The following is a 27902-nucleotide window of genomic DNA, read 5'->3' on the forward strand; positions in this document are numbered from 1 at the left end:
GTAAAATACAACAGTAATGTTAAAATAAAATGAAGTCAAGCACCGTTTTTGATTTATGAGTCTATCGCACTATGTAGATGAATGAACTGCACAGGCACGTAGAAGTGTTAAACTTACTATTCCAGGTTCCAGCTGCTAATTTTGCTGAATAACACACAGTGAGGAAATGGCTGCCTGCTGAATATCACTGTCAGTATTAATAGCCTACTGACAATCCCCCTTTTTTCACCTGGTAAGGGCAATGGTGTATTTCTTTTTTTCAATTTCACACAGTTCATGATGGGGTATTTAAGTGAAAACAATGTCAGTCAATTGGCATTGTTTGACATAATGGGAAATGGCTCATGTCTTCGGGCGGAGGTGAAAAATGAGACAACCGAGTCGGCTATAGTTTTGTTTAGCTTAGCTTATAGTGGGAAGACCGAAAACTGAGGGAATAGCTTGCAAAAACTACATACATGATCTAGATCTCACTAATTAAAATGTTATTATTAGACATTAAACTGAATCTGATTGTTTATTATGTAGGCTACTAAGAATTAAGGGTAAAAGAGGTCATTTGTCCTCGTTTCGGGGATCGTTATGAACTGATCACCAGGCAACCAATGGAGATTCCTGCTGCTCGTCAAGGTCAAGGCCACTGTTTTAACTTAGTATTTCCATAATGGGCTACTTCTTCTTTAATAGGTTCGTATCTGAATTTAATTAATTGGGCAAGCTCTTATGATTTAAGCTTGTTACTACCTACAAAACGTCACCTCAGAGGTTCTCTTGGCCGGCGGGGGAGGCAGTCATTCATAGCACATGGAGATGGTCAGCTACCATACTTAACGTAACATTACCCTGAAAGTCCCTGTAGGCTAAAATGTCACATTTTACATACAAGAAGTCTTGTGAATCTCTTTATCCAACAGCCTGAACATTTCCCAACATGTCAAACTCTCCCTTTAAATACAAACTGTCAGTCCATCATTTTCTCTTTTTTTTTCTCTGAACTTCTGCCCCCTTGAGTCTGTTGAGCACAATCAACTTAATAACATTTTGAGATACAAAAACCCATCTTCAGGTATAAGCAGTACTGTCCACCTTTTGTTCAGACAACAGATCTGGTATAAAATCAAACTGGGATGTGACCTTAATCAAAGGCTGGCACTTGAGTAAAGTGAGCTAACATGTTTTTGTTTGTTTGTTTTCTTCTTTTTTTTTGTCACATTGACTAGTTTTCAGTTCACAGCTCAGGGTCTGTGGATAACATTGGCACAAAATGAGGAAGTAACACTTAGATCTATATGTTATCCACATACATCACCAAACCAAACCACTCCCTTCCCTCCCATCCCGCCCCTCCCCCCCCACATACACACACACACACACACACACCTCAACACTGATATGAAATACATATCACATCCTACACACCTCAAAGATATTCTCAGGCTAAAAACTATAACTGGTATTTTTAACATTCTCTCAAAATGGATTCATTAATGCAGAGCCGGGTAGAAGCAGCTAAAACATTGAAAAAGAAATATATATTTTTACATACATACATACATACATATGTATGTACATATATATCACTAGAATCACGGTATGCCAAAGAGGGGTTTCATTGATAGCTGATTGAACCTTAATAAATACTACAAACTGTACGGTAGTAGTAGAAAGCAGAATTGTATAAAAAAGTGATGTAAAACACTTGCTTTAAGAAGAGTATGGAGCTGCATGTGGTCATGGTGGTTTACTGTACTGTAAGCATGCTTTTTTAGTGTTCACTAGTATCAGAATGTGCTTCTATTGGGAAAAGAAAAAATAGCAATATTTCTTATTGATCAGTGTGTAAAAAGTAATAGTAAGAGGAAAACATTACTGTTGTCGATGCTAGTATTACCTTCTATTGTGAATGGTATCATAAGGCAGAATGGAGACACAAAAGTACCACATCTCCTTCATCCAGCCCGTGTGGGTCAAATGTTTCTGTATTAGAGATAGGCACCTGAGACAGCTGATGGATAGGTCCAACTCACACACGTTATGTGTTTTAGGTTTTTAAAAATGAGGCCTTTTGAGGAACCAAAATAATGGAAGATGTGTGATGAGAAAAAACTCAAAATCTGAGATACTACCTCTATGGGTAAATAAGTCACGTGCTCCATGGTTTACATTTGTATTACAGTTTGTGAGTGCATTTCTAGCTCTCTACTAAATGTACATTTCTGTCTACCAAGTGTAGTTTCTTCACTAGCAATATCTAACAGTTCATAACATGTTTTTGGTGAGGAAAAAATTAATCGCTGAGAGTGTTAAACCCTTTAAAAAAAATCTTTTTTGTTTGTGTTTTTTTTTCCTTTTTTTTTTTTTTTTACAGGCTTGTGGTGGCACTGGTGTGATTTTGGAGTCGCTAACATGATGTCAGTCCCATGCAGACACTCAGTTCACACCTCATGGATGACAAAAAAGGACTCATTCATCCTTCATTTAGAAAGAAAAAAAAAGAGAAAAAGAAAAATGACATGGCAAGCTCTGATAGACATCTTTCTCTCTCCTCGTCTTTTCTCGAGTCCTCAGAGGCCACTGACAAGAGTCACCGCTGTCCTTTATGGTCCTTTACACTCCTCACATAGCGATTGACCACTCTCCTGTTGGTCCATACAGGCTTCGCTGCCATTACAGGCTTCACAGACAGCTTCTGCATCTTCAAAATGCCCTTCTCTCCTCTCCCTCAGTGTCATTTGTATGGGCAACTCTGAGACGCTCATCTCAACTTCAAGGAAACATGTAGATTCTCTTCTAGGCCACAGGAAAACAGGACTATCCAGATGCAAAAAAGATGTCTGTTTAGGACCATTCTTGGGTTATTAATAATCATTTCACACAGCTGTTGATTTGCATGGGATGGCTGTGGTCTTCAGATATCCAACATCTGCTCATTTGAAATCACAATCCACTTGAATCAAAGGCCAAAGCAGTCGGACCTCCAATGAAATCAAAGTTCTCTATCTTAGCCTAAAATTCACTGGTTGCTACTTTGGAGCTAAAGCTGAATTCAGAGTGAAAACAAAAAATCACGGCTTGGTTGTTGGTTTTACGCTTCTTTTTTTCTAATTGCAGCCACAGCAGTGTGACAGCTTCATTTCCAAAATAAAAGACTGTGGTGAGGAATGCTATAGGGTTTGTGTTGTTAAAAAAAATAAAAAATAAAAATACAATCACAGGCATCATTCAACGCAACATCTAGAGGTTCAAGATACATGAGTTATGCCCATTGCCTGTACCATAATACATACATATAAATGAAGAAAGCGAGTTAAGCCAATTTCTAATTTTGAAGAATTGCTTTGTTTACTCATTTCCTCTTTTTTGTTGCCGGATGAGTTAAGCTTGACTGAGTCCGCAAATACCAGAAATTTTAGAAAATTAGAAACTTTTAGGCTAAACTATGATACTTTGTTGCGTCTTAATTGTCTGACACTCACACACGACAAAATAAATGTTTCTGGCATTATGTTGTGAAATAATGTCAATATGTACATTTGAAATAAAACATAAAAACCCCCAAATTATATTTAAAAAAAAGCCAAGGGTGGGAAATAAACTACAAAAATATATACATACACATTATATATGCATATATGATGCATATATACACACATAATGCTATACATATATACCGTCTTTATATATACATTTACATATTACACACCAACGTCATCGCATTTGTTGTTAAGTCATGGTAACAGATGCTCTGTACCGCCCCCTAGAGGGGTGAAATTTTGTATTTTTTTCCTTCAGTTTTTCATAACGCTTATTTTATTTTATTTTCGATTGGTCAAACTCTACTGAAAGGTTCTTATTTATGTTGCTGTGTATGGCTGGGTGAGAAAAAACGTCACTCGGAAAGGTAGAAAGAGTCGATACTGTCTCACAGGTGGGCGGGTTGCCAGCAGAGGGGGAAAACTGTGGGGTGAATTAGGGTGGATTTCGGCTGACACAGTGTGCACCCCTCAGGTCCAGCCCAGCAGATGAGTTGGGATATGTCGGATGGGGGTTGCGGGGAGGAAGTTGGCGGGCAGTGATTGAGTACGGCACGGTAGAGGTTTGTTTTAGTTCCAGATTCGGAGAAAACTGTCCCAGGAGCCTGTGGCCACGGCCATGCCATCTTCTGTCACCCCTAAACAGCTCACTCTGTTGTCGTGGCCTGCTAGCACACCTAGGGGAGGGGTCGAGAAAAAATACTTATACTCGATATCACAATGAATAAATAAAAAAAGATGTTTCAAGGACATTTGCCAATTCTAGTTTCTCAAATCAAAAAATGTTTAGAGCCAGTTGCTTCCAATTAATTTAAAAATAACACTAGATATAGTTCAGTTATTAACATAAGCTAAATTCTTCTTTAAAGCAGAAGTAAGCGATATTTTTGTGTTAAAGCAGAAGTAAGCGATCCGGTCGTTTTCGCTAATGCTGCGTTCCAGGCAGGCTTTTGAAATTGTAAATTACAGCTTCAAGTCACAACTTACGTCTTTGTAGCGTTCCAGGCAACCCACTCGTGTTTTTCCGACCTGTTTTACCTGTGAAAGTCACTATACCGGCCACTCGTAACTTCCGACCTGTGAACTCGTACCAGATCGAACTGATACAACTTCACAGGTCGGCAAAACAGGAGTTACGAGTTTCCTTGAACGCACCATAACAGTCCTCATCCCTACGTCACCACATTCACGGCATCCCTTGGCTGCACACACAGCCCTGCATGCCGTTCTCTCTCCTCATTGGATAAAAACTGTAGGATACGATAAATGTTTTCTCCTCGGCTCAGAGCAGAGCAGAGTGACTGACAGACCCGTGATTCAGACCAAACACTCTATGTAAGTGATTGCTGTCGGAAGATATAACTATTTAAGACTTATATTAACACAAATATATCACTTACTTCTGCTTTAATATAAGTCTTAAATAGTTATATCTTCCGACAGCAATCACTTACATAGAGTGTTTGGTCTGAAACACGGGTCTGTCAGTCCCTCTGCTCTGCTCTGAGCCGAGGAGAAAACATTTCTCGTATCCTACAAGTTTTATCCAATGAGGAGAGAGAACGGCATGAAGGGCTGTGTGTGCAGCCAAGGGATGCGCCTGAATGTGGTGACGTAGGGACGAGGACCAATAGATCCATGACGAGGGCGGGGGCTGCTAACTCCGTCGGCTGACAAGAAGTTATGGTGCGTTCAAGGCAGCCCGTAACTCGTGTTTTTCCGACCTGTGAAGTCGTACCAGTTCGATCTGGTGCGCGTTCACGGGTCGGAAGTTACGAGTGGCCGTTATAGTGACTTTCACAGGTAAAACAGGTCGGAAAAACACGAGTGGGTTGCCTGGAACGCTACAAAGTCGTAAGTCGTGACTTGAAGCTGTAATTTACGGTTTCAAAAGCCTGCCTGGAACGCAGCATTAGCCAAAACGACCGAATCGCTTACTTCCGCTTTAAGTCAAAAGTCTCCTCATATCCTGTCACATAAAATTTTAAAATCCAACGCTGGACTCGAGACATCTCTTACCTGCGCGTTCTCCTTTCAGAGTGTCCCAGACGTTACAGTTGAAGTCATCGTAGCCGGCCAGGAGCAGGCGGCCGCTCTTGGAGAAAGCCACAGACGTGATGCCGCAGATGATGTTGTCATGGCTGTACATCATCAGCTCCTGGTCAGCACGCAGGTCAAACAGCCTGCAGGTGGCGTCATCTGAGCCTGTGCCAAAGGCATTCCCATTGGGGAAAAACTGCAGGAGGGAAATTTAAATTAAGCAGAAGGAAAGTGCTGTTAAATTGCTGCATTGTATTTTTGAGGTAAGGAAGTGATTCCCTTGAGAAATGAAGCACGTTTAAAGTATACTTTAAAAAGTTCTCATACAGCATAGAGCGATGTTCGGTCCTAATCCACCTTTCTGCATGGTTTTGCAGCTTTAAATCCAGTACTCACAGTGACGGCGTTGATGTCGGACACGTGGCCAGTGAAGGATTGCCTGCACATGCCATCACGGATGTCCCACAGCTTGGAGGTGGCATCACAGGCTCCTGACACAAAGGTCTTGTAGTCGGGGCTTAGAGACAAACTCATCACATCGCCTGTGTGGCCAGTGAAGCTGGTGGCCTGCTGGCCTGTCTCTATGTCCCATAATGCACTGCAAGGGAGAAAGTTTTGTTTCTGAATGAGTAATGAACGTGTCCACAGATGGGAAGTACACAGTGTAACTGTTTCTACATAAGCTGCCACATTAACATAGAATTAAAGCAGAAGTAAGCGATATCTTTGTGTTAATATAAGTCTTAAATAGTTACATCTTCCGACAGCAATCACTTACATAGAGTGTTTGGACCGAAACACGGGTCTCTCAGTCCCTCTGCTCTGCTCTGAGCCGAGGAGAAAACTTTTCTCGTATCCTACAAGTTTTATCCAATGAGGAGAGAGAACGGCATGAAGGGCTGTGTGTGCAGCCAAGGGATGCGCCTGAATGTGGTGACGTAGGGACGAGGACCAATAGATCCATGACGAGGGCGGGGGCTGCTAACTCCGTCGGCTGACAAGAAGTTATGGCGTGTTCAGGGCAACTCGTAACTTGTGTTTTTCCGACCTGTGAAGTCGTACCAGTTCGATCTGGTACGAGTTCACGGGTCGGAAGTTACGAGTGGCCGTTATAGTGACTTTCACAGGTAAAACAGGTCAGAAAGACACGAGTGGGTTGCCTGGAACGCTACAAAGTCGTAAGTCGTGACTTGAAGCTGTAACTTACGGTTTCAAAAGCCTGCCTGGAACGCAGCATTAGCCAAAACGACCGGATCGCTTACTTCTGCTTTAACACAAATGAGACAATACCCTCACATATTCACTTGTTAGTTGCTGTGTGTGTGCATCTACTGCCCACTCTAGAAATATAGAGAATGAGGATATTGAGGAGGAAACTCCTGGTAATTTGTGTATAATGTGGAGGAGCATTTTCAATTTACTGTGTAACATGGAAACAACAATATGAATGGAATATGTTCCACCATGTAAACCGCCTAGATCTCTTAAGTTAAAAGAAAGAAAGAGTTGTTGGCTCACCAGGTGGTGTCTCCAGAGCTGGTCAGGATCTGGTTGTCATCCAGGAAACGACAGCAAGACAAATAACCTGCAGATAAACAGATGCTCAACATCAGATAAGGAGCTCTCTACCCCACTTTGACAGTACCTCTTGGGGATTTCACTGTTGTGCCAGCAGGCGAGAAGACAAGTTGTTATGTCCACTCAAAGAAAGATAAGTTGGGCCGGTATTTTCAAAATATTGGTTTAATAGTGGCCCCAAAAAAAGCCCCACTGGGATAGAAAACTGACTTCCACCTACAAGGAAGTGGATTCAGATTTAGATTTATTTTGTATAGTTAAAAATACACAAGCAGAAGGAACAATTTGATCATTTACAGAACTGGAAGAGGCAAAAACTCAAAGAGCTTATTAGATGCCTCCACCTATAGTTAAAAATGAAATATAATGTCATACAAAAAAGAAAGCAAAACATACAAATGAACAATCAGAAATATATACAAATGATAATAATAAAAGAAAACTTATCATAGGGAATTAGACAAAGTATAGACTCTAGATTTGCATTAGCATGGTGCTGTACCTGATCCTGAAAATATGAATAAAAAAATTGTATTTTCTCCACAGGCTGGCAAAGTAGGAAAGTTATATCTATACCTTCCTTTTGCAAAAGAGACTGACAGTTTTCTATACTTCATGATCTCATTTGTCATTGTACATTGCAGGGAGTGATAATGCCAACAGGATAAAAAAAAAATCCATAGTCTCACTTGATGACCTAATCTCTTAATTCATACATAACATCAGCAATCTAAAACTGATTGAAGGTACAGTAATGGATCAATCCAGCATGATGGAGGGCTTGTCCTGAGGTCATGCTATAATTACAATATACAGTCACTATAGTTAAGTATCAGATAATTTGTCACTCTTTACATGAAGCAACAAAATTGACATGTTTATTATTCTTTAATGTGTATTACAAGCGCAGACTCTATGAAAGCAAATTAGATCAACACAAGTTAAAGAGTTTCCCTTTTCTTAAACTGTGGCTGGCCTTCTTCTTACCTGTGTGTCCAGGTAGCTCTCGGGTGACGCGTACATTGCCTTCACGGGTCTTCAGGCTGTATATGGAGCAGATGTTGTCCAGGCCTCCGCAGGCCACATAGTTCCCAGAGGGGGCGTAGGCGCACGTCATCACCCAGGAAGAGCGCAGGGGAATGGCATGCATCTGAGGTCAAGGAAAGTCAGAGACATCTTTTTATTAAATACAGCCACACAAACGACGTTGAGCTATAAGGCTAATTGAGGTTAAAGGTTATCCGGCTGATGTCAGCTACTGGGTTTCAGTCCAAATCGCTGTATAGTGCTTTTTAATTCTCGTTTAGTTTGTTTCTGTGCAATAAGCCCGACTGATATCCCTGGTGTTTTGAAACCCAGACATGAAACAGATTCTCTATATACACAATCAGTTACCTCGGGTGGCTTTTGAAACTACCCTAAAAACTACCCTACCCTAATTTTCTCCACAGGCAGGCAAAGTAGGAAAGTTATATCTATACCTTCCTTTTGCAAAAGAGACCGACAGTTTTCTATACTTCATGATCTAATTTGTCATTGTACATTGCAGGGAGTGATAATGTCAACAGGATAAAAAAAAAAACATAGTCTCACTTGATGATCTAATCTCTTAATTCATACATTCTTTTATTTTACTTTTATTTGCTCTTGCTTTTAACTCTGTTTTTAGTGTTTTGCTTGTTTTTATTCTGTCTTATGCTTCTTTTTTTTAATGTATTGTCTTTATGTAAAGCACATTGAGTTGCCTTGGTATGAAATGCGCTATATAAATAAAGATGCCTTGCCTTGCCTTGCTTAACTACACATTTTATACATTCAGCTGTTGATTGTCAGTGGTCTCACCTTATTTGTTGTGTAGCTGTCCCAAATGATTAGCTTGCCATCTTGTGAGGCACTGACAAGTAACCTGGAAACAAGTCAAAGAACAGCAGCATGAAAGTAGGCTCATCGGCTGGAGAACCCACACAATCTAAGGGACATGCACCTGGTTCATTACAAGCAATGAGAGCCAGCCACATTACAGACAACTGTGCTACACTGTCTGAATGACTACAAGGTGCTGTGTCAAAAAGCATTCGACTCCTCGGTGAGCTCCCTACTCCTCTCCCCTCCCTCCACTCATTCCCCTCCATCTTCCCTCTTTCCCCCTCTCTCCTGGTGAAAGTCTCCTCGTCCAGAGAAGCCACTTCTAATGTCCCACTCCATGTAATATTCATTATGCTGCTGCTTATGTAAAAGTCCCTGCTGTCGGGTGGGAGGTGGAAGCCTGAGTAGTTGGGAAAGGACTAGAAACAAGCCGAGGTGGGGCAGCGAGAAAGGGACAGCAAGGAGAGAAAAGGCAGACGATGATGAAGAATTTAGAGGAAGAGCAGAGGGAGAGTTGAAGGTGGTGCAGATGCAGAAACAGCTGGAACCCCTCGCTCCCGTCCTGACTGTGTGTTTTTACCTCTCCAGGGACAGGAAGTAGTTTGATGGTGCTACACTACAATCAAGAGGAGAGTCATCAAGCTCAAATGTCAGTAACTGTATACAAAATAAACAGTGGCGTCCTGCAGGTTCACCCAGAGGGTGCTAGGCACACACACACACACACACGCAGATGCACATTCACACCAACACACACACACTTTACAGGGTGATCTGGATTGAACATTTTCTGATTTAGCTAGAAGTAATACCAATGTTAAGCTATGTAATGAAAGACATGGTGACGACTAATTAGAAAGGACAGAAGTGTGAAGTGATTGATGTCTTCTAAAAGTTCTACTTCAGCTACATCGTCTTCAAATTTGTTTTTTTTCCACAAAATTAGTCGACTGCATGCACACTGAGGGGGAACTACACACAGTGACTAATGCATCAGTGCTCATACTTGAAGCAAACACTTAAAAAGGCAGTTTATAAGATTACATTTGGTGACAACTCACTGTGTGCACCCACAGATGTTGACCAATGTGGACACAGAGCTCTTTTACACAGTGATTACATTTGAACCATCATAACACTTGGGAACCTGTCAAAGTTTTTGCTCTTACAAACTGCATCTTTAAGAAAAAATATAATATTAAATCAGCTGTGGTGGCTGCCCGTCTCTGTGCCGAGTGAATATTGTTACTGTGCTCATAGTGTAGTAGTGCTAGCATGTTCAGTAGTAGTGGAGGTGGCAGTAGTGACAATCATTTATGGTGATATTAGTCATATTAGTAGAATAGTAATAGTAGTAGAGGTAGTAGTGGAATAATAGTAGTAGTAGAGGTAGTAGTGGTACTAGTAGTAGTATAGCCCCACACCTGGGACTGCCGTCACTGCCCCAGTGTATTGCATTGAGAAACAGATGAACAAAGAAAAAGAGTAACACAGACATATTAAACAGAGAGAGAAAACACCCGCGATACAACACCAGTTGTAAACTCCTAGATCATTATTTATCGTTCAGCTGCATATTTGCACCGAGAGCTGCTGTAACTTTAGTGGTGCTTTACTGTACAGCCCAGATACAGATAGCTCATTTGTAGCTCATTTGTAGCAGCATTGACTTGATAGTGGTTCTTGTATAACTAATAATGTAAATTCTGGGGACAGAGGTTGGGCTAACACCAGGCAATGTCAAATCTCCGCTGTTAAATTCCTGCTCTAACGCTGGAATGCAAACCTGCAGACCTGAAGAAGGAGAAGTATGCCAGGCCAATAAAGTGCTCTGGCATACTTCTTGATAGTTGATATTTGTAGTGTTAACAGTCGTCACGGGGTGGCTGGTGGTCTAGAAATTCAACAAACTGGCCGGTTGCATCGGGAATTAAAACTAGATCAGGAGAAAAAAAGGACCATCAATGCCCGAAAGAACAATTCTCATTAAACTGGAGAAGAAATGGGGCAAATTGTGGTGATGATGACGATCAGTTCGTCCTCAAAATTAACTTTTCTGCCAAATTCAAAGAAATACCCTCAAGGTGTCAATGTGAATGGGACAAACAGACGGACAACCTGGAATCATAATGCTCAGCCTTGACTGTCAACCCCATAAATGGCATAAAAAACAAAGACTTTTCTTGAATGGACAACTGAGTATATGTATGTGACCTAAAGTGGTAGCAAACATCACAGAGCTAGCACAAGAAAAAAGCAAACCTGTTCTAAAGATACAGCTTTGAAGAAATTATTATAAAGAAAGGAAAACAGGGTCAGAGTGTGTAAAACTACAGTAGTCACTTCACTTTAGGCCTTCCAACTCTTTCTAGATACGAGAGAGAAAACTGAATATTATCTCAAAGTATACCTCATCTATTATTTGCCAATTTGAATGAGCAATAACAAAATAAAACTTTCATATCCTGCTTGAAGTTTATAATTGTGGTTGTTGGTAGAGTAAGTACACTACCTGGAGTCGCTTCCCCAGTGCATTGCATAGATCTTGGCCAGGTGGCCCCTGAGAGTGCGTCGTGTCCGCATCTGTATCCGGCCCACTGAGTCCAGACCAGCTGTGATCTACCAAAACACAAGAGGAGAGGCATCAGTGGCAACACACGTATCACTGAGCACTTGCAGCTGCCTGAGACTGCATAAATAGGCCATTCAAGAAATTAACAGTGATGGATAATGCAGAGGTTAGACAGCTGTATAATAACTACATATAAATACATTAGAAATTATTTTTATTCTATAAAAATGAGCGTCCGTTCTCCTGGTTATGGCCATTTACAACAACTTGCTGTCATAAAAAAATCTTGGCACAGGAAGTAAAACCTTTAATTATTGACTTAGTGATATGATTGTGAAGAGGAAGTGTCTTACCTGTGACAGAGTGGAGTCACTGCAGGCTTTCCTGGCATCCTGAAACAAAAACAGAAAGCTTGATAATCATGCTTTCTGACCAGGAACACATTTCAGCTAACTCATTCAGTGCATATCTTATTGCATACCACATGATTACTATACTAGATACAAAATGAAGGAAAAATACAAACCAAAAAAGAAATGAGAAAATCTACTTTAAAGGGATAGTAGCATTTTTTTTTAAAGTGGGGTTGTATGATCTACAAATAGCCCCTAAGTACTTTAATTGCAGTAGAAGACTCTCTGCACTCCTCCTGTTAGCAACGCCAGCCCATAGCCCTGCCCAGAGATTTACAACATACATTGTTGTGAATGGACCGAATGGATCTAACCAACTCACGTATCCCTCCGGCCCAGGGTTAGCGCCCGCCGATCAGCAGTTGGTTAGGTCCAAATAAAAACTGTGTTTTTCCTGCACTTTGAGGGGCTGGAAAAAATTATATTATAGCGAACAATGGAACTGTGTATTTTTTTTTCAGGTAAAACCTCTTTTAGGCCACAAAAATAGGCCGTTTCTTTGGGTCCATTCACAACACTGTATGTTGTAAATCTGTGGGCAGGGCTATGGGCTGGCGTTGCTAACGGGAGGAGTGCAGAGAGTCTTCTACTGCAATTAAAGTACTTAGGGGCTATTTGTAGATCATACAACCCCACTATAAAAAAATGCTACTATCCCTTTAAAAACTGTCTAAAAATGTCCCACAAGTCACCAGTCTCAGAGACTGAGTATCTCAGTGAGCGCAGAATAATCACACAGCAGCAGCTGACATTTATAGATCCATTCCTAGAACCCAATTCCTGCACAAGACTGGAGGTGGCTGATTGACAACTTACATGCCGAGTGCGTCACTGTCTCATCTGAAACCGTGTGAGTCACAGCTTGCAGTGAACAGACAGTGGCACACGTGTGATGGACACACTCGTGTACAACACACACAAACAGACACACGTCAACGTAAACAAACCCATGCACACACACACACACACAACGTTGCCGTACCCGGATTTGATTGCGTAGTTGCTCGGCTTCCTGCCGCAACTGTTCCAGCTCGCTCATTGTCCCTCTGTGATGTGTTCAGGCCACGCTCTGCTCCAAATACTGACTGGACTGGGAAAGCACACGTGCCAACACACACGCACGCACACACACACACACACACTCACTCACACACTCGCACACCCACCCACACGCACGTTACCAGCTGACACCTGCAAGACAGAGAGACAGAAATACTATAAGTTCAGGGGGCGGACGGACGGAGAATGAAAGATAGGAACACTTCCACCAGACAAACATAGGTATCCTGTTTGGGTTCAAACCAAAGAAGAGGGTGATGCAAAGACTGGGGAAGGGTGGGGCTGGGTGGGGGCCTGGAGGGTGGCCTGGCTCTTCAAACACCCCCAGTCTGGTTCAAAAGGCCATCTGAGCTAGGCTGTGACCTTTCCTGACTCAATCAGCCTTTTGTGTTGTTGCACTGCTCTGTTTGCTCTCACCAGCCCAAAGAGCCCTGAACATACGTGTGTTTGTGGGTTTTCTGCTGCGGTGGTGGAGTACTAGTGTAGTTCATTAGACTAAATGCCTAACGACAAAGAGAGAATATGTGCATGTATCCTTCTGTGAGTGTACACTGCAAAAACTCAAAATCTTTCCAAGAATATTTGTCTTATTTCTTGTCAAAATGTCTCGTTTCTAGTCAAAACTAATCTCTTTCCATTTAAAATGAGACTTGTCACCTAAAAAAATAACTTGTTTTTAGATCTTTTCACTTGTTTCAAACTAATTTTTACTTGAAATAAGTAGAAAAATCTGCCAGTGAAAGCAGGTTTTTTGTGCTTGTAATAAGAAAGAAAAACTTGCCCCACTGTCAGATTTTTCTACTTATTTCAAGTGAAAATCTGCTTGAAAGAAGTAAAAAGTGTCTAAAAACAAGCTGCTTTTTATGTGATGAGTCTTATTTTAAGTATAATGAGATTGTTTTGACTAGAAACAAGACAAATATTCTTGGTAAGATTTTGAGTTTTTGCAGTGTACACATACTATCAGTATTTATTTGAATGTGTGTCTGAGTTATGTGTGTAAGATTCAGCATGTGCGTGTGTGTGTGTGTGTGTGTGTGGCTTGCCACTACCTTTACCTTAGGGAGGCTGAATGTGGGTCACAAAGCACTTAGACACTCCTCAGAAATGTTTGGACCGCACCCCCCACCCATTTTCTAGACTGTTTTACTGTCTGCTGTCCAGAAGCCTAACCCTCCGAGATTAAATTTTCAGTTCCATTTTCTATAATTTAACAATTAGGCCGAGTCCAGCCCTTCCTCTTCACAGGAAATCATGTTAATGTAAAGAGGAGGATGCTTCTGCTTCATCTTCTTCTTTTGCAAAGGCTATAAACCATCAGGGCCCGGTTACTTACTCACCACAAAGGAAAATCCTGTCATTTTACAAATAGCAAATAATTAACCAAGACAGTAATGTGATGTTCATGCTGCTATGATTGCCTTTTAATATACTACACATTTGTCAGCACAAGACGCTGCTCTTTTAGATCCCCCCCCCTCGGTTTCCTTGGCTTAGGCCATTGTGCCTCTTCTGCTCCTCAGACACAAGAGAGAGGATGCGTTGGACGGCTCATTGGGGACCCTCGTCTCAGGAGGTCTTTGACAGTAAACGAGACATCAGGGACAGTGAACGTTGCAACGCTTTCAGCTGCCCAGGAGTGACGTCACCCTCTCCTCCGGCTGACGCAACCCCCCTGAAGAGAGGCTCTCAGCGGCGTCAGCTCACTCTGTGATGTGGTACTGCTCTTTGACTGGCCATGGTGGATGCATTGCACTGTCTGTATCCCTCTGAAAACCTGCCACGTCACACACACACACACACACACACACACACACACAGTGCCTTGTGGACTACCACAACACCTGAAATGACCTTCCTCACAAAGCTAAATATTGTCAATCGATTTTTTTTTCAGCCTCAGGCTCGCGTGGTGAAACACAACGGAGCGCACAAGGGACATGAGGTGGAAAATAACACAGGTACGATGGAAGATGATGATGAAAAACGAGATGCCTAAGTGGCTCTCTCTCTATCAGTTTGGATAAAATTGATTACTCTGATTTTTTTAAGGGTGCGCTATGGCGATGACTGAGTGCCACATGGATTGACCTGCTCACATTTGAATATGAATTATTACTAGTCACTTAGAAACCAAAATAAGGCACTCAAACAGGGCCGGCCCTAGGATTTTGGTGGCCCCCTAAACAAGATTTTTGTTTGTGGCCCTGCACTCTAAGCGCAAACACCAAATCACTGGTTAAAACTGAATACAGACGTGTTTATGCCCTCTGAGGTTTGAGGCCATTTTCTCGAATTTAACATATTTTCTTAAATTTATCTTTTTAAGATACTTGCAGATGTAACAATACTCAAGTGTTTTATGTCTAAATATTAGAACCTCCGCTGTAAGCACACTGAGGCCAGTTTGTCCTAGAACACTGTATAAAGAAATAATTTAGGCCAAATGCTGGAAATTTGAGGTCCGCATTTTGAAAAATTTCAAATCCCTTGTGAATGAGAATGAACTGTTTTTGGTAATAGCTAAGTGTAGAAAACAAGTCTAAAATGAAATTTTGTAAGATTGCTTTTTGAGCATAAATGTTGTCATTCTGCCATTCTGTTTTCACCAAATGTCTAAAATGTGAGATAAAAGAAGCTGAATATTGACTTCACATTACATATAAAGCTCATAGCGTGCACGTGCAGACCTCAGGATGTTTAAATGACTTGAATGAACCCCGGTACCTTTCTGATCATGTGGCCCCCCACCTAACGGCTGTGGCCCTAAACAACCGCATAGAGTGTTTATGCCAGGGGCCGGCCCTGCACTCAAAACTGCTACAGTATTTAACCACATATCGACAACCAGCCAAAACCTCAGTGCCTGTGTGTGTGTGTGTGAGAGTGTTTCTTTTCTCCAGCTGTGTGACTTGAGTCATGCAGCCAGGCACCCAGGCCAACGCAGGCCCAGAGCATGGCACAGCATCGGGGGGGGCGACAAAAGCGGAGCTGTGTGCTGGAGCCGCCCATTGTTTAGTATGTGGCTGCCAGCTACAGTAGATAGTGCTGCTTGGCACCACCACAGTTGGGTCTCTGAGACTGGACGTTGGAGACTACAACTGCTCCTGCTCTGCCCTACACCGACACAAACTAACCACTCAACCATCGAACCAACCAACAAACCACCCATCCAACTGGCTGACCTGCATACAGTCAGCAGACAGCAAGAAACAGGACCAAAAAGCTGCCACCTACATTAAACTATATGTGTGTACAGTAGGGATGTCACGATTACTTGTTTTCACAATTAATCGTGGTATCAAACGCCACAATTAATTGATCGTAAGGATTCCTAAATACCGTCACTTTCACAAAAATTTGATGTTGGAACATTATTGGCAGATGTGCGCAAAAATATGGGTAAATGCACAGATACTGGTCCATTTATCTAACGTATCACTGAATGGTTAGGAATTTAAATGTTAGTGTGTCATTTTTAATTTAAAAAAAAAAGCAAAACAAAACAAAAAACGATTAAAATAAACGCAAACATTTGGTATAGATGACAATTTATGACCTGTATATATTCAAACACTTCCCCTGGGGATTAAGAATTGGTCATATATTAATAGATACTTGAAATATTTTGTGTAAACACGAGTAATTATATTTTGACTACAGGCTAAATTTGATTTTACACATTCATAGTGTTGTGAAATTAATTAATGCATATTATAAAACGTAAAGGTGAAATCCCGCAATCTGATGTTGTTAACCGTGGTATATTGAGCATATACCACGGCTACTATTCTAAAGCCTTATCACAGCGCAGCCTATCACTCCGCGTCAGGCACGTATGACTGGTATGAATGGAAGTTGTTGTCATTGTATCCATGACAATGGACTGTCGCGGTCCGTAGCAAAGACAGCTGATGTTTTTACGATGTTAAAAAATGGACTAAAGTAGTTGAATTCACATGTTTAAGGTTAACTTTCACCTCCGGGGAGGGTTAACAATGGTAGAGTGGATTGAGCAGTGACTTTCACCTGAAAAAACGCGGAGGAAAAGACGAGATGCAGAGCTACTTGGAGCTAACGTTTGGAGAGGTGGGACTATTTTTTTCACAGTGAGGCTATTTTATTGGATAATATGTATATCTGGTTGAATAAAACTACATGAAATTGATTGCGTATCCCTCTTTTATATTGCCTTTATTCGTAACCGTTTTATAAAAGCAATATATCACTCCAGTCCGTGGTATATGCTCATTATACCACTCTAAGGGGCGTTGTTCGGCCCGACGGCCTGTCGTGATATATTGCTTAAATAATCGTGATGATCGTAATACCGTGATTATTTCTCTGACAATAATCGTACCAAGAAAATTCATAATCGTGACATCCCTAGTGTACAGATAATTATTGGACATAAGTTAGTTAGAAACAGACATATATATAGGACCTTAATCACCTACCTACCTCTGTATGAGAACATCTGTCTACTCCAGCTCACCTCATGGCTGTGCTGCGTTGGCAAAGTCCAACCTGCCAGAGCAGCTTATACACAGTCCATTACACATGGCTGTGGTAATCTAAAGTATACTGTCCTTAGTTCAATAATTCATCACTCATATATGAGGAGTTAGCTATAGCACCACCCTGAAACCTGAATTAAAATCAGTCATGACTGACATTATAATGTTTGTTTGTTGGTAGCCTTAAGTTGATTAATTAATTAATTAATTAGGGAATAATAGTGGAGAAAAATGCAAAGCGTCTAGTTTCTAAACATGTCATTATGTGCAGGTCAACTTTTTCCAATATTAAACTGGATATCTTGGGTTTTAGACTGCTTGACAATTTGAGGACCCCACCTCGGGCCTCTTGGATTTAGCGATGGGCATTTTACATTTTACAAACAATTATTGCGTTCATTGAGAAAGAGTAATATTTGATTGAAACCTTTGCTGTCTATAACCACTTTTTATATGATAATTGTACACAATGTTTTACATTACTTCTACTGTCAATGTGATATTAGCTTATCAAGTTTTAGTCCAGGCTACCGGTTATCATCGAACTAATTGTAAAACCTTGAAAACCTTTCACTCTTCACGTTATATACCCTCACACAAACAGTGAGAAAGAGAGACATCCAGAGAGATCTCCTTATTCTTCACCTTCCCCACAGTTAAGTCATTGTCAATCTCAATTCACTGCGGACTCAGGTTTGCATAATAGAGCTTGCTCATTATATATTTGTGACAGGAGACACTGTCCATTCAGTGATTGTCCCCAGTGACTCAGTCAGTGCGTGTTGAGCGGGAAATGTACAGCTAGACAGTAAAGTGCTCCAGAGAACTTGTTAGATCCAGGAGTCACTTACGGTGTTTCAAATGGCAAAACTGGAGATGATTCACATCAAATATCATCATGAATGGAATCATTAAACACACAAATACTGACATGTTTTGTGTTTTATTTTGTCAGTGAAACCTTCTGCTCCCTCTGGGGCACATACAGTAGAACGTCAGCAGGCACATCTGTCTCAATCATGAACAAATACTGGTGAAGAGAGCAGCAGGAGGTGCAGGCGGTGCAGCTGCACCCATAGCCACAGGGGCTCGACAACATCAAATGGCCAGGAAGTTAAGGAATTAACGTTATGAAATGCCAGGTCTGAAATTCTTACAACATGGCCAATATGGGTGCTTTATGTGAGTGATAATAAGATTTTAAGATTCACCATCATTATGCCATTCGTTGCTATGAACATACGGACATTTTGCTCCCTGTTTTGATGACTTGACCATTTCTCTGGTTTAGACAAACTTGAACAGGACAATGTAGTCAATTTCCATATATCTAGGATCTATAGGCACGAGTGCTATCAGCATTGGTTTCCTCATGTGTTTTTCTTTAACTGTGCTTCCTTATCCACCGAATGCACCTTTAAATTATGATAACCATCAGTGCTGCAAGGTGCAAAAAATGTTTTGCCCATAAGATGATCAAGTCTGATATAGGCCTATGCGTAACGTGTTTCAAAAACAAAAAAGTACACCTGTTTCTACCTTAAGAGCCGGCTTTAAGAATGAATGCCTGTACGAGCTGGATGGACCAAAATGAAAATGAGCCAGACACTCACAATTATTATTATTATTATTTTTTTTTTTTTTTTGATGTGTTAAAAGTGAATGGGTGCACGCAGAGAGGGCGGCTCAACCTGGTGCATGCATATTGTTCAGGTGACCTACTGACTATTTCAAACATCCAGAGAATGAAGGAAATACCTGGTGAGATTCCAGTAAGGTGAAAGTGGACATATTTCCCTTCTGTTTGACTAACAACGTCCATCTGATATCCTTCATGTGTTGTGAATAACAAATATAAGTAAAAAAAAAAAAAAAAAAAGAGTTTGAATTATTATTAAACTAACAGGAACCAAGCGAATGAATGTGTGATGACTGTATGACCTAGTTTGTCACAGGTTCAACCCCACCTACTTCAGACAGAAACAGAATTACACATAATGTAGTCACACAGAATTTCTCATCAAATCTTAATCTACAATATATTTTTTTAGACTGGACCTGTCTGGACAGAACTAGATCTCAGTGACATAGTTGATCACATGAGCTGAAACTATGATCCATGTTTCAGATTTCCTGCTAGAATCTAGTTGCTGTGGTGTTATTGTTGCCACATGGTATTTCAGCTAAGGTGTGGTAGGTTTGGTAATGTACAGCTGCTGTACAACTAGCATTTTTTTAAATGTACAACATGGAGATGCAGTACAGTGTTGAACTGGAAGACATTATCAGCATTATGCTATCAAAAAGAAAATGTATTATATAAATAAAAACACAGCACACACTGTCACATTAAAGTGTTTCTATTATTTTGTCCTCCCAATTATATCAGTGGGTTTGGCATCTCTATAATCATCTCTATCCAAAATGATCATACTTTTAAAACCTGCGCCTTATCGTGATTTTCAGTTATATTATGATGATCTTTTTGGTCAATTATAATAACATTTGAAATGGCATATTCAAGTTATAGCAATATCGCAGCAACATAAGAAAATCCTCACACAGGACCCTGTAGTCCTATTATTTACCTAAACAAGTAATTTGACTATAAAAATGGCTGCCAACTAATTTTCTTTCAATCCACAAATTGATTTAGTGTAACAGGCTATATCGTGATGATAAAACTTTATTCAACTATCAGGCATTGTTATCTGCTTACTTTTCCCACTATTTTTTGTTTTCTTTCTATCCAACATTGTAAACGGACTCTTAAAACATCTTCGCTGAGCTGAATGTAGTGTAATATGTTGGTAGGTGTCTTGTTTTGTCCACACATCCACAAATATTCAGTTTACAATGACAAAATAGACGAACCCCAACCTGTTGCAATTAATTGACTAATGTTTTTTTTGACACACATCACACCCACTTTATATATTTTTTAAAATTAAACACCTTATTCCATATCCTCCCTTTAATTTGATGGGCACCAATGACCAAAACCAATGGCCTACTAAAGCAGCACCAAATAAGTTGGAGATCAATAACATAGGCCCACATGATTAACTTTTATAAACTGAACTTCATACATTCCTCCTATTATTCTTAAACCTACTTTCCTATCCTGACTCATATTATTGGTAACTGTCAGCAACAACAGCCAAGACAGGAAGAAATCAGCTTCATCATAATAAATGGACACACACTTTTGAATGCAAGTGTAATGTCATTAAAGTCCTTGTGTTTTTTTGATGTGAATCAAGAGAGATTCCTGATGATACAAGCAACAAATTTACGAGACGCCGTCACGCAACCAGTTGCCGCTCGACTGAAGGCGGACGGACTGTTCATGTATATTTAATGGAAAAGGGAGAAAAATGGCTATGCGGGATATCGTGCAATGCAATCACAAATGAAATGGAAAAAAAAAACAAAAAAAACTGGTGTGTGAAATAAGAAGAAATGAATACTATGTGTCTGTGCCAGTAACGGGTTTGGTTTTTTAGCCCTGTAGTTCCGCCTGGGAGTCATTTGACAGCCAGTAAAAAAAAGAAAAGGCCGCGTTTGGACGGCAGCAGTGAATTTTCAGCAGCTTGCTTGGCTTGGAGGAGGAAAAAAAAAAAAAAAAAAAAAAAACATTCAGCAGCACTGAGGCAATAGTAGGCTGTGAACAGTTATGTCAAGAGCCACATACACTGCTGCTGCTGCTGCTGCTGCTGCTGCTCAGACTGAGCACCGGGGGTATTTATTTAAAACTCACTGACATTTCTGTATCCAAAAACCCCTCAGCTACAGAAAAACAAAAACAAACCGAGCAAAGTAGGAAACTATCAAAAAAAATATCAAGACAACACTACGTTACACTAACCCAACACGTCCTTACCTGAAACTGGCTCTCTTTTCTCTCTTTTTTTGGCTCTGTCCGTGCTTCCAATACGAGTCACGCCGATCTGTTTTCATGCCACAACCATGGCCCCAGCTGTGAGAGAAATCCCCAAAGGAAGCCGTGTTAATTTTAAGCCAATTTAATCGGTTTAAAGGGTCAGAAACGAACGCAACTCGGGTCAGATTTGACTAAAAAATTTTCACCAAGCAAGCTAATCACCACACCCATGAAAGTGGGAACATGGCAACAGCCCTACGCCGAGGGGGGTGCGCGGTGGTTTGTAGGTTGATATTTTCTCTTTTATAACCAATAAATCAGTCATTGAAATGTAAATTAAACTTTGCAGAACTAGTTTTTTATATAAGTTGGTAATTTAAAACACGTGGTAATTGTATTTTTTCCATCTGGTGGAAATGTATAAAATTGGTTGTTTCACCCACGGGCAGGAATGGTATCGTCCGTCAGCCCCCTCAACAAAAAGGAACCGAGTGGGATACAGGAAACAAACGCTAGACCTGTACAGCCTGTAGTGGTAGTAGTGATTCAAAAAGACTTCACCTCTGTTTGCAAAGCCAGATTTAAGTCACTCTACTCTTTCACTTGCTCAAATGCCATTATTCCGAATTAACCAGTAGAGCCCGAGAAACTGCAGTACTATTATTATTAAAGCAGGAGGCGTGGAAAGTGCAGTATTGCTTAGTTTTTCTCAAGGAATATCAGCAATTATGTGGTTATATCAGACTTTATAACCACACGAGTTAATGTGCGGTGTTAAAAATATTTGTTAACAGACAGCTTTACAAATAAGGACTCAGAAGATGTAGAGCTCTCTGCTAGATAGGGACATTATTGCTGGGCTCAGCATATGACATTATGGGAGTTTTTTGTTGTTGTTGTTGTTGTTGTTGTTGTTGCAATATCATATCACAGTATGGCAAATATAAGCAAAAGGCATACAACTATTCAGATACTATTTAATGCAATGAGGTGTTAATTAATTCTCAATTTCAGGTGGTTTAGATTCATAAATGTTGAGAAACTTCTGTCTTTGATTTTTCCGGATTAGTCCAATTCCCCCATCTTTTGTCAGTTATCAGCCAATAATTAACTTTTTCCATAGCATAAGAAGTCACCTCTTGCTGTATATCTGAATGTGAGTTATGCAGTTTAACAGTGTAATTCCCTTCAGCTATTCATCAAAAGTGTTGCTGATTATTTTTCTTTCCATTAACTAGCCAGATTGCTTAATCATCTTAATATTAGCAGTTGTGGCTGTTCTTACATGAGCTTTATATTGTAAAGTTAGATTTAGTTTTATGTTGTTGTATGCAATGTTCAAAATACTTCAGTTAGCCCATGTCTGGTAATAAGCTCTAATGTGGTTATGCTGCAGCTATTAAAGGGTAACTGACTGTCCACTGAGGAGCCTTTTATGAGATTGTAATTACCCAAAGGTACAACAGGTATGAATGTAGCCACACACATTAGAGCTGCAATGATAAGTCAATAATTGATTAATCATTTGATTGAAAATGAATCAAGATAAAACAGCATTTTCTGGTTCCAGACTCTAAAATCTGATGAATTCTTCTCTGTTTTAGATCAGTGTAAGGTCTTGAGCAAGTAATTTTAAGGCGACACCCTGGGCATTCTGAAGTGTGATGGGTATTTCCCTTATTTTACGAGATTTTAAACTGATTGTTCCAAAAAAATAATGAAATAATGAGCATAAATTGATATGAAACTCAAATTTAGTATTCACAGGTTTATAACCTTCTATACCACGTGACATGAAGACAGTGGAAATTACAACAGAAATATTTCCATTTCCGTTGCCGCACTCAGGTTAAATCTGTTTTACGGCAACTACATCACAGACTAGTGAGGAGGATTAATGAGTAACTGTTTAAAAATCTCTCAAAATCCAAACTAAAAGGTCTGAGAGGTTGTAGATTGTGCCAGAAGACAGCTGTGCCAAGTCTCACCCCACCACCACACCACGGCTGGCTCATTGAAAAGGATCTTTCTCCATTAGGACGGAATTAATTTTTAATGGGACCAATGAAAGGGAGCAATGGGATAGGCTTTTCCATATCTCTGCACGAGCCATAATCAATGGAGGGTAGATGAAAGTTGCCCGGCCCTTAGTTTCCTTTCGGAGTGGCATGGGGTCAGATTAAGTCTGACTGAATTCACACACACACACAGCAGTAGTTTAGGTGTGTCAAACCAGTTTAGCCCTAAATACATTACGAGGATTAGGATTAACATGATAGCAGAGACATGTTGTGATTGGTATATCATTAGTGCAGCTGGGATTACGTTTTTTTTGTGCAGCCTGGAAATGGGTGATTCTTAAATAATAAAAGGCCTACAGTACATCAATCATACAACAATATGTGTTATTCATGCGTTCAGTGACAATTGTTTTTAAAATGAGAAATACGGTGATACAACTGAAAGGAATTGTAAAAATGGAGCAAAGCACTGATTAAAAAAAAAAAGTCCTTACACCCACACAGTAATCATGACATCTGAAGGATTCACTGTTATTGTTAAGTGTGCATTATGATGGTATGAACAATCTGTTTTGTCATAGCTTGTTTTAAAGATGACATAATCCTAGGTCAAGTTTTCTGCCAAAGCATTCTGCCATGTCATGTCTGAAACTGCTCAACCAATTTATTAATGATTGCCCAAGGTAGATAAAAAAAAAAAATCATGCAGCTGCGATGAAGCTATAATTCACCTTGAGTCATATTTTAGTTAAAAGTCAGTTCATTACTGTAATATTTTTCTACCTGTTTACCAGACATTGATTGTACGGGGGAAATTTACAAAAGAAATACGTAATAAGGAGTTTGCTCTCTGCCTCTGGTGAGCAAAACGACTGAATTCAATAGCCAGCTGAGAGAGTCAGTGTGTCCAAAAGCCCATCCTTGGCCAATCAGGTCCCTTGGCCCATTGCTTGGCAACCAAAAAGGAGGGAGGGAGCAAATTGACACTGTAAAAATAGCACATCAATAGCCTGGTGTCTGAAAAAATAAAAGAGAGAAACACATGTTTCTGTGGCTATAAATAACCCTCTGGAAGCATGGAACAGGTATCATTCATGTACAGTATTTTAACTGTATTGTTGCTCACCAATGAGACATTTTATTAGCATGCATGCAAATTCACCACGGGCACTGCAATAGTAATGGAGCTCAGAGCGCTGTAACAGTCATGTAGCTGAAAGAAATCATTTGAATGTGAGGGTGGTTTAGGGTCTAACCAGGAATAACACAGTCAGAACTATCCCGTAACTAACAACAGGTTGGCACAAGTTTTCCTCATCCAAATGTTTGCCATCTGATGTTTTGCATAAATGCAAAATTACTACAAGGCTCTGCTCAATAGCACATTTGAATGTACTACAATAATCAGTTATGTCCACGGAGGAGGTTTGCATGCCAGGGAGAGTTTAGGGTTTAATGGCTAACATAACCATAATAATATATAATAACTTGGATGATATTTGTTCCTCTGCATTTTGTTTAGAGGCATTACGATGAGCTGCATTTCCTTATTATCTCATCGCCACAATGTGACATTGTCAAAGCGGGTGGTGTATGCGTGCGTTTTGTGTAACACATGAGTAGAGAAAAAAAAAAAAAGGCTGGCCAAAAATAGACCTATCATGTCCAATTCAGTTTCACAGGACTACTCAAAAATGAGCTCAATACATGGGTGATCAAATCAAGTGGAGATAATGGGACATCAATCTGAAGCAGCTTCTCAATGCCTATTTTTATCCGCACGGTCCCCCCTTTTTTTTTTTTTTTCTTTCTTTTTTTTTTTTGCCCTCATGTGGCGACGCGCCCCGACGGCCTCCCTGTAATACTTCCACTGTATCAAAGGCAATTAAAAGGTGTAGCAACGGTAGAACCTTAAAAGGCTTTATCAGGGCCGTCTTATCCACTAGACATCTCCCGGGGAGGCTGGCCGTTACCAGGGTAACCCTCACAAATGGCAACTGACGTCAAGAAGGTAGGAGAAATACCAGGGAGAGCCAGAGCTGCTATGCATAATGGATTATTGAAAAAAAAGGGCCCTCTTGAAGAGTGCAAAGTGACTTAAAATATGCGTGCCTTGCTGGGCTTGCTACCACTCCGCTCTCTCTCTCTCTCTCTCTCTCTCTGTGTGTGTTATGAGGAAAATAGATGTTGACACTTGCAGGGTTTTACTTGCTGACTGGTACAGCTTGGGCTTGGGCTTGGCTGGCCCATCCAAAATTATTCATCTCGAGTCAAACGGTGCTGATGAACTATCTCTATATTGGATGCATTTCGAAGCTTGGGACATTCTGATTCATTTCCAGGTGAATTTACAGTAACAAATGTCCTTTTTTTTCTAAGGTGGGATAGCCTACACACTCCTGTGCAGGGATATAAACATATTGCAGTATTCTGTGGATGTGTCCCTCCAATAAAATCCTCTTTTTTTTTCTACAGTATGTTGAAAACAGACTGCCTGGCCGCCTGCACTCCCCCTGCAGATCCTTTATCAGTCAGTCAAGGATCCACGGTGACATTCGTGCATATACTAGTTCTAATAAAGTGATCACTTCAGGTCGTGGTTTAAGTCCGGAGCCTAACTACCAGTGGTTTACTGTGTCCCTGTGTCAGGTTCTTGTCTAATCTCAGAGCTATTGTTGGCCCATGAGAGACTGTCACAGCGGCAGCTCGCTGAAGAGCCCTCATCGTTTCTGTGATAATGCCTCTCATGCTGCGTTGGAGTCACACTATCGACAAGCAGGACACCAAGTGTGGAATCAGGTTTGCTGATGGCAAAGGCCAAGTACACTGTTGATTCCCAAATTAATACACCAGGACATAGCAGAACAGAGTATAGAGAACAGACACAGTGTCCATTAGTCCAGGGTTAGAAGTGGGGACATATGATTATAACTATCAAAGCTCACCCTTTAATACAGAAACACTAACACGTGATGTATTAAGCTTGTTTCTTTGAAAATATCATGTTTTAAAATAGAGTAACTGAATGGGATTTATTGTCAACAAAGGTGGAGAACTGTCTCTGAAACACTTAAACTCAACTAGTGGTAACATTAAATGACTGGTTACAATATCAAATGAGAGATACAAATTTACAAACAATACTATCATGTTTGCATATGTGTATGTAGTGAGGGCAGCATTTGATACTCAAAAAGACTATACGTAATCCATGTGTTCGTAAAACACAACATCGAGATGTTTCCTGTCAAAGCATCGGTATTAGAAGCTGCTCCCAATAAAAGCACCTGTGACGTGACATGTAAAATGCAAACGGAGTAATTAACAGCGGCCTGAAGCTTAAGTTGTGTTTCAGGGAGAAGCTGCAGAGGAAATGTACAAAGAGAAGAAGTGAGAGTGTTTCAGTCCAGGGGAATCCCAGACACTTCTGTAAAACAGGGGTGCAATAAGCAGCACAAAGCATGAACTAACATGCTCTGAGTTTCCCAAGAAGTGAATCACACAAGTCATGTATGAGAAAAAAAAATTAAAGGAAGTGAGGAACAGCCTTGATGTGCTAATGCCACCTTTTTCAACTACCCCCCCCCCCCCCCCTCCATCACAGCTGCAACACTATGATAGCATATTATCATTAATTTATTACAAGTTGCATTTATTTTTGACTTGACATTTGGCTGCCCCGCACGTTCAGAACAGAAGATAAGACGGAGGTGTTACCTCCCTGTCGCATGAAAACCAAACACAGCCCTCGATGCCAGGTATACAGTTTGGTTTAACGGGTTCACCAAAATACCACAGTCACCAGTGTTTCCTCTCCTCATTCTGAAACTGGAGCTGAAATGTTCATTTGGGCTCCACACCCATCTCCGTTTCAAGTCAGATTAAGCTCCACAGTGCAGACCACAGTGCAGTAAACACAGCTCTTCTTTTTGCTTTGATAAAATATTAATACTGCAAACAGTGCAAGACTGTGCATCTTTGTGCTTTTACTAAAAACCTACTCTTACACATTTAGTAATCTGGCTTTAGCAGTACAATTACAGTCAAATGAGGAAACACTGAACACTACACACACCAGTTCAGACCAAAAAACTCTGCATTTAGAAAAACAATTTACCCATTTCTACCTTTTTCCAGCGCAGATGAGTAGCAGAAGAAGTGGGCGTTTTCTGCATACGTCCTAAATGGCGTGGATTATGAGTCGTGCAGAGCACTCTGGTTTCAGTTCTTCCTTTCAGCTGTGAGTGTAGATGCTGCTCGGAGGAGGAGTAAATGGAGAGAGAGAGAGAGAGAGAGAGAGAGAGAGGCAGAGCTGGAGTATGAGGTAGAGAGCTGCTGAGTGGGAGAGTGAGCATATGGGGGGCATGGAGGATGGGAGGATGGAGTAGTATTTCTATTAAAGAGACAGAGTTTATTTCTT

The 27902-nt window shown here is 40.6% G+C and overlaps 1 protein-coding gene across 5 annotated transcripts; it reads right to left on the reverse strand.

Annotated features, from left to right (window-relative positions):
• Positions 1–1716: 1716 nt before the first annotated feature.
• On the reverse strand, positions 1717–27823 carry LOC146988808 (guanine nucleotide-binding protein subunit beta-4). 5 transcript variants are annotated; one of them, XM_085774469.1, is made up of 11 exons: positions 27610–27823; positions 21462–21557; positions 12985–13193; positions 11943–11981; positions 11530–11636; positions 8994–9057; positions 8139–8301; positions 7092–7158; positions 5970–6171; positions 5553–5769; positions 1717–4210 (listed from the first exon to the last, which is right to left on the reverse strand). In XM_085774469.1, the coding sequence occupies exons 3-11, from the start codon at positions 13039–13041 to the stop codon at positions 4104–4106; spliced, it is 1023 nt and encodes a 340-aa protein (XP_085630595.1). In that variant the 5' UTR covers positions 13042–13193; positions 21462–21557; positions 27610–27823; the 3' UTR covers positions 1717–4103. The 5 variants fall into 5 exon arrangements, with proteins under 5 accessions (XP_085630595.1, XP_085630597.1, XP_085630596.1 ...); XM_085774471.1 differs by having other exon boundaries at positions 27600–27722; XM_085774470.1 differs by lacking the exon at positions 21462–21557 and having other exon boundaries at positions 27610–27808.
• Positions 27824–27902: the final 79 nt, after the last annotated feature.

The sequence above is a fragment of the Trachurus japonicus genome, chromosome 4, assembly GCF_045865225.1.
Source record: "Trachurus japonicus isolate A0001 chromosome 4, Traja_1.0".
Taxonomy (NCBI): domain Eukaryota; kingdom Metazoa; phylum Chordata; class Actinopteri; order Carangiformes; family Carangidae; genus Trachurus; species Trachurus japonicus.

Excerpts from the sequence above, each read along its gene's own strand:
- LOC146988808 (XM_085774469.1), bottom strand. The coding sequence starts at position 13,041 with ATGAGCGAGCTGGAACAGTTGCGGCAGGAAGCCGAGCAACTACGCAAT. Across the intron at positions 9,058-11,529 it reads CACTGGGGAAGCGACTCCAG|GTTACTTGTCAGTGCCTCAC; the intron begins GTAGTGTACTTA and ends ACTTGTTTCCAG. Across the intron at positions 7,159-8,138 it reads AGAGCTACCTGGACACACAG|GTTATTTGTCTTGCTGTCGT; the intron begins GTAAGAAGAAGG and ends GTTTATCTGCAG.